Source organism: Halichoerus grypus, chromosome 2 (genome assembly GCF_964656455.1).
Source record: "Halichoerus grypus chromosome 2, mHalGry1.hap1.1, whole genome shotgun sequence".
NCBI classification, from domain to species: Eukaryota; Metazoa; Chordata; class Mammalia; order Carnivora; family Phocidae; genus Halichoerus; species Halichoerus grypus.
The window spans coordinates 163,922,416-163,939,097 of NC_135713.1; the positions used below are offsets into that span (position 1 = coordinate 163,922,416).

Below are 16,682 nucleotides of genomic sequence, written 5' to 3' on the forward strand. Positions count from 1 at the left end.
CCATGACCCAGGACCTCAAACCCTGGCCCAGCCCCTTTCACTTCCTCCAGGTGTGTTGGGGGGCCCACAGGTGGGAGGAGGAGCGCTCCCCTCATGTCACAGGTGCTCTTTCTATACGGATTGACAACAGTGCTCTGCCGGAGATGGGAGTCAGAACAGGGTCTGGAGCTTAGCACGGCCACTCACCACCCTGGGAAACGTGGGGGAAAACACTCTGAGCCTGTTTTCATCTACGAAATGGCGCTACTTCTCAGGACTGGCATGAAACGCTGCATGGGACGAACGGGGTAAACTCCGTGCATGAGTCTGGCTCCCAGAAAGCACTCCGTCCTTGTTGGTTCCCGAGTCCTCAGCCCTTTTGGGCGAGATCCTGTTCCACAGTTAACCTGCAAGGGCTGCGTTTTTGCAAGCCCTCTCCCTGGCAGGAAGAGGATGGGGGGCCACAGGCTGCCCAGGGGTGGGTGGAGATGCTGCTCTCTCAGGAAGACGGGAACTAAGGCCCCATCAACTTGACTGTGACTAGTGTTGTTAGAATATGAAGCCTGGCCTCAGGAAATAACCACTTTCCCAGGCTCTCACCCGGTTTTTGTTCTCATTTTCAGTAACTGACAGGCAGTCACTGCTGTCCTTAGGAGTTTTGTCTGGGGGTGCCTGGGTGGCTCAGTCGTTGAGCGTCTGCCTTCGGCTCAGGTCATGATCCTAGGGTCCTGGGATCGAGCCCCGCATCGGGCTCCCTGCTCCACGGGAAGCCTGCTTCTCTCTCTCCCACTCCCCCTGCTTGTGTTCCTGCTCTCGCTGTGTCTCTGTCAAATAAATAAATAAAACCTTTAAAAAAAAGAGTTTTGTCTGGCCCTCTCTGGTACTGAAGTTAAGAAGTTGGAAAGAATCCCGGGGACTGACCTGGATGCTGGACCAGGTAAGAGCATCCCAAGGGAGGGGAAACAAGGCAGGACCCTCCCTCTTCTAGGAGCTTCCTGCTGGGCTCCTCCCTGCTCAGGCCTCAGAGGACTTTATTTTATAAGGCCCAGCCTTTCCCTCACAGCATGTTCACACATGTATGTGCACAAGTGTATACAGATATACCTACACGTATCATGTGTCTATGGTGCATGTGGGGGAATCTCTACTTGTGTCCACATACTCCACTCCATGACTGTCCCCTTGGTCCCTGGAGGTCCTGGGTGGCCCTGTGATGTACAGGTGAGTGAGTCCCAGTCACTTGGTCCTGGGGTTGCAGCACCTGTAGGAAAGTGGTGGCCATTTCCTGGGATTGCACTCCCCGTTCAGAGTGGGAGAGAAGCAGCACTGAACACAGCCAGAGTGGCAGGAGGTGGCACCAGTCCTGGAGGGAATCATGTGCCTCAGTGATGTGACTAATTGCTGGCATAATGAGCCATTAGCCTTCCCACCTTCCCCAGGAGATTGCAAATGCAGCCAGGCTGGGGAGCCTGGGAATGGTGGGTAGTAGCGCTCCCATCCCGCCTGGCCTCCCCCACACTCTCAGGCAGCCTATGAGCACAGGCATTAGGGTTCTCTGGGGTGAGCAGAGGCATCCCTCAGCAATTACAGCAAGTAGAGAATATCGAGAGAAGCCCAAGCATCATGCCCAGTACCCTCCTGCTCACCCCATAGCCCCTAAGTTCCTTCTGTGAAATGTAGGCAAGGTGCCAGGCAATGTCTGAGGAAGGAGAAATCTTTACCTTCCAAGCAACGTAAACGACTCTCTATGCCAGGTATTCTTAACCCAGTTCCAAGGGCTCCTTGGCCAGTGACTGTTCAAACTATACTTGTCCTTCCCCATTCCCACAGGGCTGTCTGCCCCTCAGTCCTCCAAAAGTCAGCACATGCAATGAAAAATATTGCGTGCAGCATGTAGAGAAAATAGTAATAACAATAACACTAATAATAATTGAGAACTACTATCCTAAGAGGAAAATCATTGGTGTGCTCCAGCATGCTTACCTGAGTGTTTTTCTGGATAAAGTATCTATGATTTTTAGCTTCTAAAAGGGGTACTTGATCCCCAAAAGCTTTAGAATCCTTGCTCTAAGACTTTTCGGTTGAGCTGAACCACAGACAGTTACACTGGTCAAAACTCAGAGGTGCAAGTATAAAGACTCTCCCTGCCCCACAATGTACAGTGAACACCACTCAGAACTCAGTTGCAGCGCCATCAGCAATGAGGTCCAATTCTCTCGCTGCCCTTGCTCCCCAGGGAGGGCCTCTCACAGACTGTCAAGCACCCCTTCCCAGGAGAAACCATCCAGAGGCCCATGCCTCGCCTTTCCTGACCGAACCAGAGCACCAAGCAGAACTCCAGCACCTTATTCCGCTTTCTGCCCCAGACTGCCACCATGACCCCTCCCCAGGGTAGAGGGCTGTGGCAGGAGATGGTCATCATGGCTTAAGCACCAAGTCAACCCATCCCATCCTCCTTCTGTTTTTTTTTTTAAAGATTTTATTTATTTATTTGTCAGAGACAGAGAGAGAGAGAGAGAGAGAGAGAGAGGAAGAGCACAAGCAGGGGGAGGGGCAGAGGGAGAAGCAGGCTCCCTGCTGAGCAAAGAGCCCAATGCGGGACTCGATCCCAGGACCCTGGGATCATGACCTGAGCCGAAGGCAGACGCTTAACCGACTGAGCCACCCAGGCGCCCCACCCATCCTCCTTCTAAGTGAAGGCTCAGGAACCCCTGTTCCACTAGGTCCCGGTACCACCCACAGCAACCCTAGATCCACCAGAAGAGGGGTGAGACATCCCTGATATCTAGCTCATTTCATGTGGGACAAATGTGTACTAATTAATACAAATCAACACTATTATTGGTCATTGGTTGTACTGGAAAGGTCTGGGTGAATAAAGAGAAACAAAACAGAAAAACAGACATGGTTCAGTAAGCACAACCCTCTCACCCCTCACCTTGGTCTTCCAGTAGAACTTCGGAGCTATGGTGCCAGATGAGCCCATGGTACCCTCTCTACTCTGTCATCCCATCCCCCTGACAAGAAGGCTCAGGGAACTACAAGAACCTTGCTGTGGACATCTCTCCCAAAAGCCCTGGCACCATCTTCCCAGAGAAAAGCTTGCACTGATAGGCCGAGACCAGCCCTGGAACTTTCCCTCACCAACTCTGATGTTCCAATAAGGTCTATTAAGTTACGGGGCTTAACAAATGCTAAATGGGCTGGAGACCACAAGTGCTAACAGAAGCCTCTAGGGCCCCTTCCCACAAATCCTACACACTGATTTAACCATTCCAAGGAGTCCAGTTTAGAATAGAGGAGACACTGGTAGACAGAGATAGAAGGGACCCGGGAAGTTACTAGATCTTCTCAGACCTCGCTGTGGGGACAGCTGACTGGCACCATGCACCACTCCTGGGAAGACAGTGTGGCACTATCCATCAGTAGTGCAGATAACCTCTGACCTGGTAGCCCCTCTTCTGAGAACCTAGTCCACAGATATACCTGCAAGAGACTGGAAACTATCCTCATGTTCATCAGTGGGGACAGGTTAAGTAAATATGGTGTATTCACACAACAGATTATTATACAGCTCTGAAAACGAGGGAAGATGCTTTCTAGGAACTAACAATGAAAAGTTTCCTAAAGCAAGATGCAGGGCAGTGTGATTGCATACCTTTTCATTACAAAAAGGGTGTGTATGGGGGAAACAAAGAATATAATTTCTTTTACTAGGATAAAAAATTCTGGAAGGATGCATAAGAAGCAAAAGTGGTAGCGGTTACCTGGGTGGAAATGGGTAAGTAGAGGGAAAGTGGGATGTGAATGGAGCCAAGTAAAGGAGTAAACTTTACACCGTATAACTTCTGTACAGTTTTGATTTATGAACCAGGTAATATATTATCAAATCAGAATAATAATTATAATAAACAGGTGACCATTCCAACCCAGATACCATGATTCTATTATGAGATGATGCTAGAAACTTTCTCTAGCCTGGAGGTGAATCAAAAATCACAAAACCCAGAAAGGCTGGGTCTGTCCATGGGCACCCAGTCCTTCACCAGCTCCCTCAGCAATCCCTCCCAACTGGCTTGGTTCCCCACCCCCACAAGAGCACCAGGGCTCTGCTTAGCTTAGCCACAGGTGATCTGCGCTAGGCAAGGACCAGAGAAAATTCAGTGGGCTGGGACAAGCTGCGGTATCTCCAGGGCCCATAAGAATGGACTAAAACGATGGCTGCCCAGGACATGCAGCAGTGGTTGAGAAGGGTCCTCCATCAGCCCAGGGAGCTTCAGCAACAACCCTGGCTCTCACATATATACCTATGTTTTAAAATTGTGCTCAGCAGCCAAGGGGCCTGTTAATAGAGGGATCCACTGAATGGCCTTCGGAGAACTAGGCCAGTTGGTTGAGACACAGGGACACTGCATCCAGAGTCAGCACAGCCTGACATGAAGACTAAGCCCAAGGCTCTGAGCCAAGAAGGGATGGTAACGGGAAGAGCAGGCTGCTCGCCCACCTCTGCTGGCTGCCATCTGTGCAACGGGGGAGTTGGGTGGTTGTAGTTTCCATAGAGAATCCAAGTGAGGAAAGTGAGGGGTGGAGCAGTCAGCCACAGGTGGCTGGTTTGGATCCTGGAGTTTTTGAGGATACTACTTAGAGCAGAATTTTTATTTTTTTAAATTTTTATTATTATTAAAAATATTTTATTTATTTGAGAAAGAGAGTGTGCGCATGAGCAGGGGGTAGGGGCAGACTCCCCGCTGAGCAGGGAGCCGGATGTGGGGCTCAATCCCAGGACCCCAGGGTCATGACCCCGAGCTGAAGGCAGATGCTTAACCGACTGAGCCACCCAGGCGCCCCTTAAAAGTAGTCCCTATGCTCAACGTGGGGCTCAAACTCACGACCCCGAGATCAAGAGGCGCATGCTCCACGGGCTGAGCTAGCCGGGTGCCCCCAGAGCAGAATTTTTAAAAGCTGAATGGTTTGGATGCAGCAGCCTCTCTGGAGGTAAAGGAATGGGCGGGATGGGCAGCCTTTTTTTCAAGGCGGAACTTCCTCCAACTGCCAATGGGAGAAATCAATATTTTGTCTGTAGCAGATGAAGTGGGAAGAGCAAAGGGGAGAGGGCAGGCATCCCCCACCTCGGTCCTCCCCATTTCCCTGGCTGGCTATTTCCACCCAGGATCTACAGCAGCTGCTTCGACCCGGAACGAGCATTTCTATGGTAATTAGAGTATATTTTCTGTCCGCCGGCACTAGTGACGCTGACTGCTTCAGCTTTCAGGGGCAGTCAGCCTGGTTCGATGCCCTAAGACAAGAAAGCAACTCTCCCATTCAGACTTTCTTCGTGAGGAGAAAGAACTGCCCTGATAATCCAGAACCTGGCAGGTGAGGAAAATGAAATTCCTCCCACATACATCTATCTTCTTCGCCCCGATGGAGATACAGGGCAGAATCTACATGTACAGCACTCACAATGGCTTTCCAGGGAACCGGGACAGTGCTGGCCTCGCTCAGCTCAGTGAGGACCCACTGTCTCCCAGAGTATCTCTGAACACCCCGAGTCCACTGTTCGGTGACCTGAGCCATGTCTCCACAAGGGCCAACTGCTCCGCAATGCCCCACACCTCAAGGCTCCTCTCCTAGGTAGGCCACACGGGTGGACCCATCCCTGGTAGCACGGGCTTTGGAGCAAGACGGATATGGATTCAAACTCTGGCTCCTTTCCCTACTAGCTATTTGACTTTGTGCAAAGCACTAAATCTCTCTGAGCTTCAGCTGCAATGAGGGAAAGGAACAGGTCCCATCTCAATAGGTTTTGAGTGACTACAAGCAACAGGCTATGCATAAGTGCAAAAGGCTCCTTCATTACTTCTCAAGTACCCTGAAGGTGATCATTAGCATTGGTGTCTTTCTCCCTGCACCCCTGCCTTTTTCCTGTCCCTACAGATGGTCTGGCTGTGCTCCTCTCTAAGGCACCCTGTCTACCTACACATTGGGTTTCAGCCCCTTTCACCTCTCAAGAACATCATTCCAGCAAACACCACTTCTCTTCCCTGTATCTTCAATGTTTTCCCATTAGGTTCTTCCCATTTGTACATAAACATTCTGTAACTTCTCCAACTTAAAACAAAAACAAAAACAAAAAAACCCCACCACCACTACCACCTCCCTTGGCCCTATATCCCCATTCAGGTATTGAACCATTTAGCTGCTCCCCTTCATGTAAAATTTCTCAGGAGAGTTGTCTATACTCACTATATCTCTTCCTCCTCTTAAAAAAAAAAACAAAAAAACTTCACTATGGAAAATTCCAAATATATACAAAAGTAAAGAGGATGACAGAATGAACACCATGTACCCATCACCTAACTCAAGCAATGGTCAAGTCATGACCCATCTTGTTTCAGCTATACCACCTCCAACCACTTTTTCACTTATCCCCAGGTTATTTTGAAGCAAATTTTAGATATCATATATTTTTATCTATGACTACTTCAGTAGGTATCTGTAAAAGATGACTCTTTAAAAAAGAGATATATAATACCTTGATTGCACCTACAAAATTAATAAACATTTCTTAATATTATTGAGTTCCTGGAGTTCAAATTTCTCTAATTGTTTAGATGCTCCAAACTCTCAGAAACATGGATTCTCGAATGAAATCCTGGAGCAGGTTCTAGACGGCTTGATGGGGAAGGTTATAGGATCACTTTTTTTTTTTTAATTCCAATGTAATTAACATGCGGTGTTATATTAGTTTCAGATGTAAAACCTACCGATTCAACAGTTCTACATATTATTCAGTGCCCACCATGGTAAGTGTCCTCTTAATCCCCCTCACCTATTTCACCCATCTCCCCACCCTGTAGGATCACTTTGAAGAACAAAGTAGAAAGTTGCTGGTGGTGGTGATGATGATAACGGCAACATTTACTGAGCACCTACTGTGTACATGGCTCCATGCTGTGTGCTTTACCTGTGTCACTCCGTTGGTCCTCACATCAACCTTCTGGGGTAGGTTCAGAGCTGCTGAGTAACCGGCCATGGTCACACACTTAGTGTCTGGGCTACAGACCACCACCATAGGCCCACAGCCTCGTCCCAATGCAGGGTGAGAGGAGTCACTTCCCCACAGGGGCCTTCCTTCCTACTCGATTTTTTGCAGGTGAAAGGCAGAAGCCAGATACCCTGAGAATGAGCTGTTCATTCAGTATGGGTGGGAAGAAGAGAGAAGGAATCCCTTTCACAGATTAAAAACTGCCTGGAGTCTGAATCTCAGCATGTGCTGAAATAGCTCTGGCTGCAACGTCTCAGGTGAGAGGCAATCCTTCCAGAGCACCTGCTTCTCTCCCAGCTCATTAGCATCTCCTCACCATTCCCCAGAGGAGCTCACCGCAGCCGACCTTCCAGTCTAATGAAAGCTGCTTAGCAACGGGGAGCAGGCTGTTAATAAAGCCCTGCTGCTCTTCCCAGCTCCACAGACTCCACCCCGTCTCCCATCACAGCCCATCTTCAGCCCGAAGCAACAATCCGCAGATTGAGGATGTGCGCAGGGAGAGCTGGGACCCCAGTGACTGAGGGGCAGGGCTGACCTGGGCCTGGGCCCTGCCCGCAATGCCTTGCCTGCGGAGCGGAAGAGACATTACGGAGCGGAAGAGACATTACGAGTCTGAGAACCTGCTGTGCCAGGCCAGCTCTGTAAACCTGTTTTACCCAGCAAAGGTTAAAATCCAAACTCAGTGCCCAATCAGAGCAGAGCACACAGAAATACTGTGGAGGCAGCCACACCTAGCCGTGAGCCTGAGGAAGGGCAGGTCCAGAGAAATGGCGGCTTCTCCAGTGCTCAAGGGTTGATGCCTGAATTACCTCAGGTCCCTGACGGGAAGAGAGTAAAGTGTCCTCTTTAAGCATTGTATATTATTATTACAAATGCAGAGTTCAAAGGCGAAATCTGGGACAGTTTGGTGTTTAACCTAACCTTGAGTTGCCCAAAAGCAAAAGTTAAAAGCACCATGGGGCACATGACTGGCTCAACAGGAGGAGACTCTTGATCTTGGGGATGTGAGTTTAAGCCCTACGTGGGGTACTTATAAAAGAAATAAAACTTAAAAAAAGTTAAAAGCACCTTGCCCTTGGGGTAGGAGGTGGCAGGAGACATCAGCTTACATCTGGGGATTTAAGAAGCCACAGGAAAAACAAGGTGCATTAATTTGATTCAACAGTAGGTCTTTATATTAAACATTTCAAAGACCATTTTATGAAATGAAATGCAAACTTGACAAGCCTTTTTAAAATAAAAAAGTGAGATATCAGAGACCCCGTTCCTACATGGTAGGTTTGGGCCTACTCCCCAAGCCCCAGCCTCTGGCTGCGGGCCTGATCCTGACAGCCATGCTGTGTGGTTGGAGAACAGCACACAGAGAAGCCCTCCCCACTGCCAGCCAGGGCTTGCCAGCAAAGCTTCCTCACAAGGTTTCCACCTACAGGGGCCTGACCAGCTTCTGGACAAACAGGTTTAGGAACAACCACAGCACACACACAAGAAACACACACTTCTCACCAGTCCTGGGAGTCTGCCTCCTCCTGTGGGTAATAGAAACAGGGGTCTGGCACAACTTTCCTGGGTTTGCCCAGGGTCAGGGCTCACCCCCGGGATTCTTCAGTTCCATTTCTAAGGCTCTCCAGGAAGAGTCTTGTTTCCAGTTCAAGTATCTCTACTCTAAGGAAGCTGAGAGCAGCTCATCTTGCCCAGGCCCTGCCCTCCCCTGCCAAGAACAGAGGGGCCCAGGGCCCCAGTGCTCTCCAAGGCTCTAGGGAATGTGGCCACTCCGTGGTTAATCCAACCTCCACAGCTTTTGCTCTGCTCAGATCTCTCAGTACCTTCTCTGCACTCCAATTCCTCCCAGAACAAAGCTGAATTCTGGATGTGGTTGGGACAACAGCAGGACCCAGTATAAGACTGGATCTACTTCAGACTAGAAATGCATTTCTGAGCATTTGCCCAGGGGTGAAGGAGACTGGCACATCAAAATCTTCAAAAAACCAAAGGGGTGCAGTTTTCCATCAATACATCTCTATTCTTTCCTCTACCTCCTCCCAAAAATCCCTGATTATGATTCTATTGTATGATGCATGTAAATGGCTTGCAGACAGGAAAAAAGTTTGATAGTCACTGCTTTAAACATACCTTGTTTTGAGCCCAAATTGGGATTTACCTCACCACTGAATACCAATTTTGGCAAAGCCCAAGGATTCCTTTTTCCGTGGGCTTGACTTAGCTTTATACTGTTGGCAACCCGTCCTGCTAACATTCCCCTCAGTGACAGCACTGAGCCCAAGGCAGGGGCAGCAAAACTGGCAGAGGCTTGGAGATGCCTTTTGTTTGGCCCACACATTTTTTAAAAATGGGAATTTTGGGGTGCCTGGGTGGCTCAGTCCATTAAGCATCCAACTCTTGATCTCAGGGTCATGAGTTCAAGTCCTGCATTGTGCCCCATGCCGGGCCTGGCGCCTACTTAAAATAAATAAAAAAATAAATACATAATGGGAATTAGTTGTCAACCTTTGAAAATAAAAACCCAGACTTATGGCTTCTCTAAAATAAAACAAAGGCCATGGCAAGGCTGGGCTGGCATTCCTGCAGGAGCTGAATGGTGGCAAAGCAATACTCAGTTCACCCCAGTCCCCACCACCACTGCCTGCAGTCTCACACCCAGACAGCTTCTTGTGTGGACCGTTCTCATCTGATTGTGGACATTTAAGTTTGCACTGGCAGACCTAAGGCACCTCCTGAGATCCAGCAGAACCCTGGAGACTTGGGTCTATTTCACAGACCCCTGTTCTGTTTCAGCAACTACAACTGGCTGAAAGTAGAAGTATCATTCCTTTTGAGGGTAGTATCTCTGCCTGCTAGAAAGAGCCCTGGGCTTCCAGGCAGGAGACAAAAGTGAAAACTCCACTGCTTCCTGTGGGCCCCTGGACTGATCAGAGGAGAGCTGACAGTTTGCTCATCCTAAATGGCCTGAATGTGGGATACCCACAACTCTTCTCCCTGCCTCTCTTTCCCCTATTCCCCCTTGGCCACCCACATGCGGTACCCATGCACAAGCTGTTTGTGCTATTTTATTCTGTTTTCTGTATTTGTTGTATGTGGTCTGGATAAGGAATTAAGCCATGCATAACTGGGCCACCAGCAGAGCCCTTCTGGTGACAATGACAGATAGTGGCTGATGTCAGGGGCACACAACACAGGTGGAAAGGAGTAGAGTTCTTAATATTCTTCGAAGCCACTTATTGCAGACTACCATGCTTCTCCCCTAACGTAGGTTCTGCCTGAGAAAAGGTGAGATTAGATTGCTCCTTGTAACTCTGGGAATCATAACATCTCAAAGAATCAGGAAACTTACCCGAAAGGAAGATGGTGGGAACTCAAATCCTGCAAACCTAGTTTCAGCCTCAACATCCAAAGAAGAAGGAAAGACGGACATTTCCTGAGCTCTTACAGTGCTAGAAATGCTCACATGCATCATCTCAATCCCCACAAAAATTCCTTGAGATAGGAATCCGTCCTGTTTTTAGGGGAGCAAACTAAGGGTGACAGAAGTTAAGAAATTTGTCCAAGATGACGTAAATAAGCAGAGCACCGGGATTCACGTGAATCCTCAGTCTGTCACTCAGGCTCTGCTCACAGGCCATCTCTCCCCAGCTGCTCTCCCTCATCTCTCTGCTTTATTTTTCTTCATACCTTTATTACAGGATACATTTATGTGTGCATTTGGTTTTCTCTCTCCCCACAAAATGTAAGCCCTTCGGGGCAGAGACTCTATCTTGTTACTGCTATTTCCCTATCCGGAGAACAGGATCTGGCTTGTGGCAGACCCTCAGCATTTGTTGCCAGACTGATGGTGGGCAGCTCTATCTGCCTCACCATAGTACTGTCAAACAGTGCTCTTTCCCTTATTTGCTCCTTTCGTTCCTTCATCTCAGAAATACACAACCTCCCTTCCACAAATCCCAAACACCAATCTCAGAGGCCAAGGAAAACAACATAGAGATGGCGAGCTGTCCCCTGAGAAAGGGAGCTGAAAGGAAGATTGAATTCCTGGAAATCCAAGAAAACTCTATTGTATGTAGAGACAGGCTTGCCCCTGCAAAGGCAGAAGTCTTCACAGTGAGGAGAAAGGGATGCTTCATTACTGACTTTTTCCCTTGTAAGGCGGGACGGCTTTTGGCTTTCCCTCCTATCGTAGCCCATGTTGTATTGCACCCAATCCAGTGCTTGGAGAGCTGGGATGCCAGAGCAACACGGGTGGGATTAATTAGAAAGTAGATGTGGCACAGAAAGCACCCAAAACTACAAACCCTTCCCCCAAAGTTAAGGTAAAAATAAACCAGAGCAGTGATTCCCAAACCAGAATTACCTAGGTCAGTGGTTCTCAAGGTGTGGTCCCTGGACCAGCAGCATCAGAACCATCTGTCAGAAATGCAAATTCTCAGGCCTACCCCAGACCTACCAGAATCAGAAATTCCAGGGTTGGGACTCAGGAATCTGTGTTTTAACAAGCTCTTCCGGTGACTCTGATGCACACAAAGGATCAAAGGAACTAGATATATGTAGATCCTTGGGCCCTGGAGATCCTGATTCAGTAGGTCGGGGACCAGGCCCAGGGAGATCTCAAATGTTTCAGAGTTGGATTCTAATTTGCAGCCATATTTGAAAACTACTAAACCTGAGGACAGTTCTTTCCTCGGCCTAGGACAGTGTCTGCAGTTCTAAACCCACTTCCCACCACCCCCAGTCACTCACCACACAGAGCAATGATGTGGCTGCTATCCTCATGCACAAACTTCCTGGTGACAGCCTCCTCCATGATTTGCTTCACCTGTGGACAAATGGGCAGCATCTTATTTATTTTTCTGATCAAAGGCCTGTGGGGAAGCAAACGGCTTGGTCCTGCTCTTCTGGCCTGGATTCAGACACTTGCAGAATAGAGAGTACATAGGGATAGGAGGGGTGGGGAAGCAAAGTGTCTTCTTGGAAAGGCAACCAGGAAGAGAGATGTCATAAATCCAACAAGCAATCAGTGCAGATGTTTCAGTCCAGGAGGAAGTACCCCACTGTGGAGAAAGACAGGATGCCATTTGCTCATCTGTACTTAGCTGGAGAAGGGCTTCTGGGCAGATACACTGCGCGTTAGGGACAAACTAGCTCACTACAGGGTATAGACAAACAACCTGCCCCTCATTTACTCCCTCTTCTCCAAGGTTAGGGTTCCTCCAGGCCTCAGAGACACTCTCCACATGCTTGCAAGCCCAGCCTTCTTTCTGTCTCAATAAAATCCTGATGTTTTGGGTTCCTACCTGTATATAAAAGCTTCCAAATACCTTGTAAGATGAGCAGTCACATCTTTCTTTAAGAAAGGACTTTTAAAAAAACCACACGCACACAAAACTTTTTTATTGATGGATAGTAAAACTATAGAGAAAAATATATATCATAATTATACAGCTTGATGAATTTTCACAAGTTGAACACACCTGTCAAACCAAGACAGATGAAGAAACAGAACATGTGACCAGCACCCTCAAGCACCCACCACTGTCATACTTCCTTCCAGTCACTACTCCCTTCAAGGATTCCTGCTATCCTGACTTCTTATATCATAGAGTCGTTTTGTGGGTTTTTATACTTTTTATAGATGAAATCAGTGTGTAGTGTTTTGTGACTGGGTTTCCTTTTTTTTTTTTTTTTTAAAGATTTTATTTATTTATTTGACCGAGAGAGACACAGCCAGAGAGGGAACACAAGCAGGGGGAGTGGGAGAGGGAGAAGCAAGCTTCCTGCCAAGCAGGGAGCACAATGCAGGGCTCGATTCCAGGACCCTGGGATCATGACCTTAGCCGAAAAGGCAGATTCTTAACCGACTGAGCCACCCAAGTGCCCCTGTGACTGGGTTTCTTTTGCTCTCTGGTATGATTGTAAGATGTGTTCATGTTGTATGTAGCTGTGGATCATTCATTCTCTATTGTGTTAACATAGCACAATTGACTGGCATGTGGGTAGTTTCCAATTTGGGGCTGTCATGAATAGCGCTACTATGAACATTACAGATATGTCTTTTAGTGAACATAGGTGCTCATTTCCTTGGATTTATATTTCTAGACAAGGAATTTCTGATACCTATATTCCACTTTACTAGATTTTGCCAAATAGCTCTCCAAAGTGGTTATAACTTTACACTCCCATTAGCAATGTATGAGGTTCTAGTTGCTCCCAACACTTAAGCCAAGCATTTTTGATGTCCTGGGGGAACCTGCCAAGACACAGATAGTAATACTGGAGATTAGAGGGATGGATTACCTCAACCCCAGTATAAAATCTCACAGATAAAGTAAGCTCTGGGCAGAGTGTGTCTTTGACATTCTTTGGACATCGCATGCAGTGTTCTGATGCTGCCCTTGTTCCCAAGGCCCTCTCCCCTAGGACTGTACAGTTTGGAGAATGGTAAAGCTTCTAAAGCCTGGGGAGGAGGGAGGAAGGACGTGGAGGCTTCTCTCTATTGGAAACTGCTCATGATTAGCAGTTAGGTAGAGGGAAATCAGATTGATCCTGCACTCTAAACTGTTAAAACCTTCCTAGATTTCTTCCCAAGGGGTGTTTCTATTAAACAGACCATAAAATCACAGCTCAAAGACCTGCAGGCATCTGAAACAGGTGGGTAGGGCAGATCTGGGGGTTAGAAGGACCTATAGATGACTCTAGAATTATACCAGAGGTTTTGTGTTGAAAGACCAGCCTTGCCTAAAATTATCCCCACTGTTTCTACTCATAGAAGAGGAAAAGATATGTTTCTCTCTAAATCAAGTGCTGAAGGGAGAAAGGAGCTAAGAATTGAGAGAAGGTTAAACTTTGTCAGGTAATACACATGGCTGTGACATATTTTGGACATTTCTCACAATTGTTTAGGAATCATTCTTGGAGTAGTATAAAGAGCCTTCTAAGTATTGAAAAAAGAATCACGGTCTTCTAAGAAATCTTTCCTATATCACCGATCAACCCTAAATTTGGATCACACCAACAATCCTAGCACATCTGTCCATAGTTCAGGTATGGCTACTTTTTTGTTCTTGTTTATACTGTTCATATGAGTCTCTGTCACTAGATTGCTTGTTTCCTTAGGATAACCTGAGACTTGGGATTTCGCTTATCCTTGGGGAGACCAGGGCTGGAGTTTAAATGCCGATTTGATAATACTCCTGGCCTAAAATACTTTCTTGGCCACTTCACAGGAAAGTCACAAGGGAGTTCTCACACACAGCTGGAAAGGTGATGGCTTCAACTACTTCTTTGCCAGCAAGAGGGAAGGGAACAAATAAATGTTAGGGCACAGTAGCCAGGCCATAGTTAATGCAGGAGAACCATCCAGAGCCTTCCAGAAGTTTAAGAACCCAGAGTCTTCTCCAATCCTGAAACTCCAGGAAGGGGTAAAGGAACCAATATGGTAAACTTTTATATATGAAGTACATATCCTTCTTTCAGAGATGAAGAAATTAAATCTCAGAGAGGTTAAGTGACTTATTCAAGTCACACAGAGCTAGGTTCAGAGTATTCCAAGGTTATGAATGCCCACCATCTTGCAGTCTCCAAGATATTTACCAAATATTCATTGAATGCCTACTGTGTGCCAGGTCCTGAATACAGAACAGTGGACAAAACAGACGGGTTTCCTGCCCTCAGGGAGATTGCACATCTGGTAAAAGACAGCCACAGAGGTAGGTGGGGAGTTCATGGTTCCAGAGGCCTAATCCATTCTAATCCACGCTGCAGGTTTGAGCTCTCCAGCTCTCATACGCTGTGAGTCATTCATATGGGTACCCCGCCCCCCCGCCGCCACAATGAAATTGAAATGGGCTTTAGGGCAGGGCCAAGGTAAAAGACATTAGTAGAGGGGAGGACTCCTGTCTTCCTGACATTTGGGTTGAGGGTTCCCTCAAACGGGGGGAAAAAATCTGAGTCTTAAAAACCATTCTCAAGCCGCCTCCCCCGTGGTCTCTGGGTAGGAACGTGGGCGTGGAGTGAGAAGCAGTGAGGTGTGCGACGAACCCTCCCGAAGCCGAAGCCGCGACTCAGTTCCCAGAGGGATCCCTGAATCGGGTGTAGGGCAAACCCAAACTAAGCCCCCAAACCACCGGTTTAGCGTTGTCTGAGGCCGCGCGGGGCCCCGCCCCCTCCCCAGGCGGCGCGGGCAGTGAATGGGCAGCACCACCTCTCCAGAAATCGCCGCCACCCCTCCCCCGACCTTGGTCTCCCAGGGCTGTTGCCGTCACAGGGTGGGGAACTGCGGGATCGCCGAGCAAACAAGCGTCGGAGGGCCGGCCTGGCCCCTCGAACCGAGGGGTGCTGTTCCCAGATCCGGGAAGGAGGCGGGAGCCGCAGCCAGTCCAGGACCCCGCCCCCGCCCCCGCCCGGCCCAGGGCCGTGAGCTCCCGCGCCCGGGAAGGGGGAGCGCGGACCTTTTCGAGCCCCCCCAGTCCCGGGCCCGCGGGCACGGACGCGAGCCCCGGGGGTCCTTGCCCCGACTTTACCTCCTTTTTCACGTTCCACAGCAGTTTCTCTTTGACTGCGTCCTCCGCGCTGCCCATGTTGCGGCGGGTGGCGGGGAGGCGTCGCCGAGCTGCCCCCCAAGCCCCCCTAGCGCCCTAGCAGCCTCCGCGCCTCTCAGCTCAGCGCCCCACGCTCAAGGCGGAGCCCCCGCCCGCCACGCTCCCCGCCCGCCGCCGCCGCAGCCACTGCCCGGTGCTGGGCTCCGCAGCCATCTTCCGAGCCCCACACAGACGTCAGGCGGCTGGCCCGGCCCCTTCCCACTGCCGGGGGCGGGGGGTGCGCTCTGCAACCCGGAGGGGGGGGGTCGGGGCGGGGGGAGGCTGCGCGCTCCTAGGGGTGGCGGGCCCCCGGGCGCGCGCCTCGCGTGCCGCTGTCATGGCAACGCGCAGGCTCCCGCCCCGAGGGTGCGAACCCGCATTGTGAGCGCCGGCAGCCAGTTCCGCGCCGAGTGGTTGACGCGCCCTGGACCCCGCGGCTGAGGGAAAGTTGCTCACATCGGAGTTGGCCTCAACGCACCTAGACCCTCCTTGATTTCTACTCGCTCGTTTTCCCGACGGGAAGGGCCGGGGTCCCTCGCACCTCGAGTATGGCTATGGGGAAGCCAGCGTTATTCTCCTGGCTGAAAGGCCAGAGCTCCCTCGTTCCTCTAAATCCCCCTGAGGGCTCGAGTGTCAAGGCCAGCTCTCCCTCTCCTGTCCCGCCCTTCCTGAAGCTACGTGAGAGGTGGGGGCGCGGGATGGAATAAATGAGATCAGCGGGAACTTATACGGAGCCCGTGAAGGTGAGAAAAGTGCCTTCCACGCAATTTGCCTTGTAGACTTGACCAGCCCCACAAAAGAAAGAAAGGGTTGCTCAAGATGGTAACCCCTGCTGCTGCAAACTGAGGAGCTACGTGCACAAATCTAGATGAGAGGTGGGGCTTAGCCCTCTTCCGCACGAATGGAGAAACTTCAACAGCTTCCTAAGTGATACAACTTGATAGCGCAAAAGAATGAAAATACGGGTAGCAAAAAAGCCCTTCAGGACCTAGAGCCTAAACCTCGAATCTACATCCGATTTTTCAAGGTCCCCAGCCGCAGACCGCCGCGAGGGAAAAGTTTACGTCGGA

At 49.5% G+C, this 16,682-nt stretch overlaps 1 protein-coding gene across 5 annotated transcripts in view; it reads right to left on the reverse strand.

The window, feature by feature from the left end:
* The window catches only part of SGSM2 (small G protein signaling modulator 2), a 43,625-nt gene extending 27,394 nt beyond the window's left edge, over positions 1-16,231 (reverse strand). For 2 of the 5 annotated variants that reach the window (XM_036091103.2, XM_036091104.2), the window contains exons 1-2: positions 15,556-15,723; positions 11,777-11,852 (exon numbers count right to left, since the gene is read on the reverse strand). In XM_036091103.2, coding sequence (XP_035946996.2) covers positions 11,777-11,852; positions 15,556-15,612 — 133 coding nt within the window. In that variant the 5' untranslated portion in view covers positions 15,613-15,723. Of the gene's footprint in view, positions 1-11,776; positions 11,853-15,555; positions 15,724-16,090 lie in introns of those variants that run through there. The other 3 variants (XM_078068062.1, XM_036091102.2, XM_036091105.2) reach the window with 3 other exon arrangements.
* Positions 16,232-16,682: the final 451 nt, after the last annotated feature.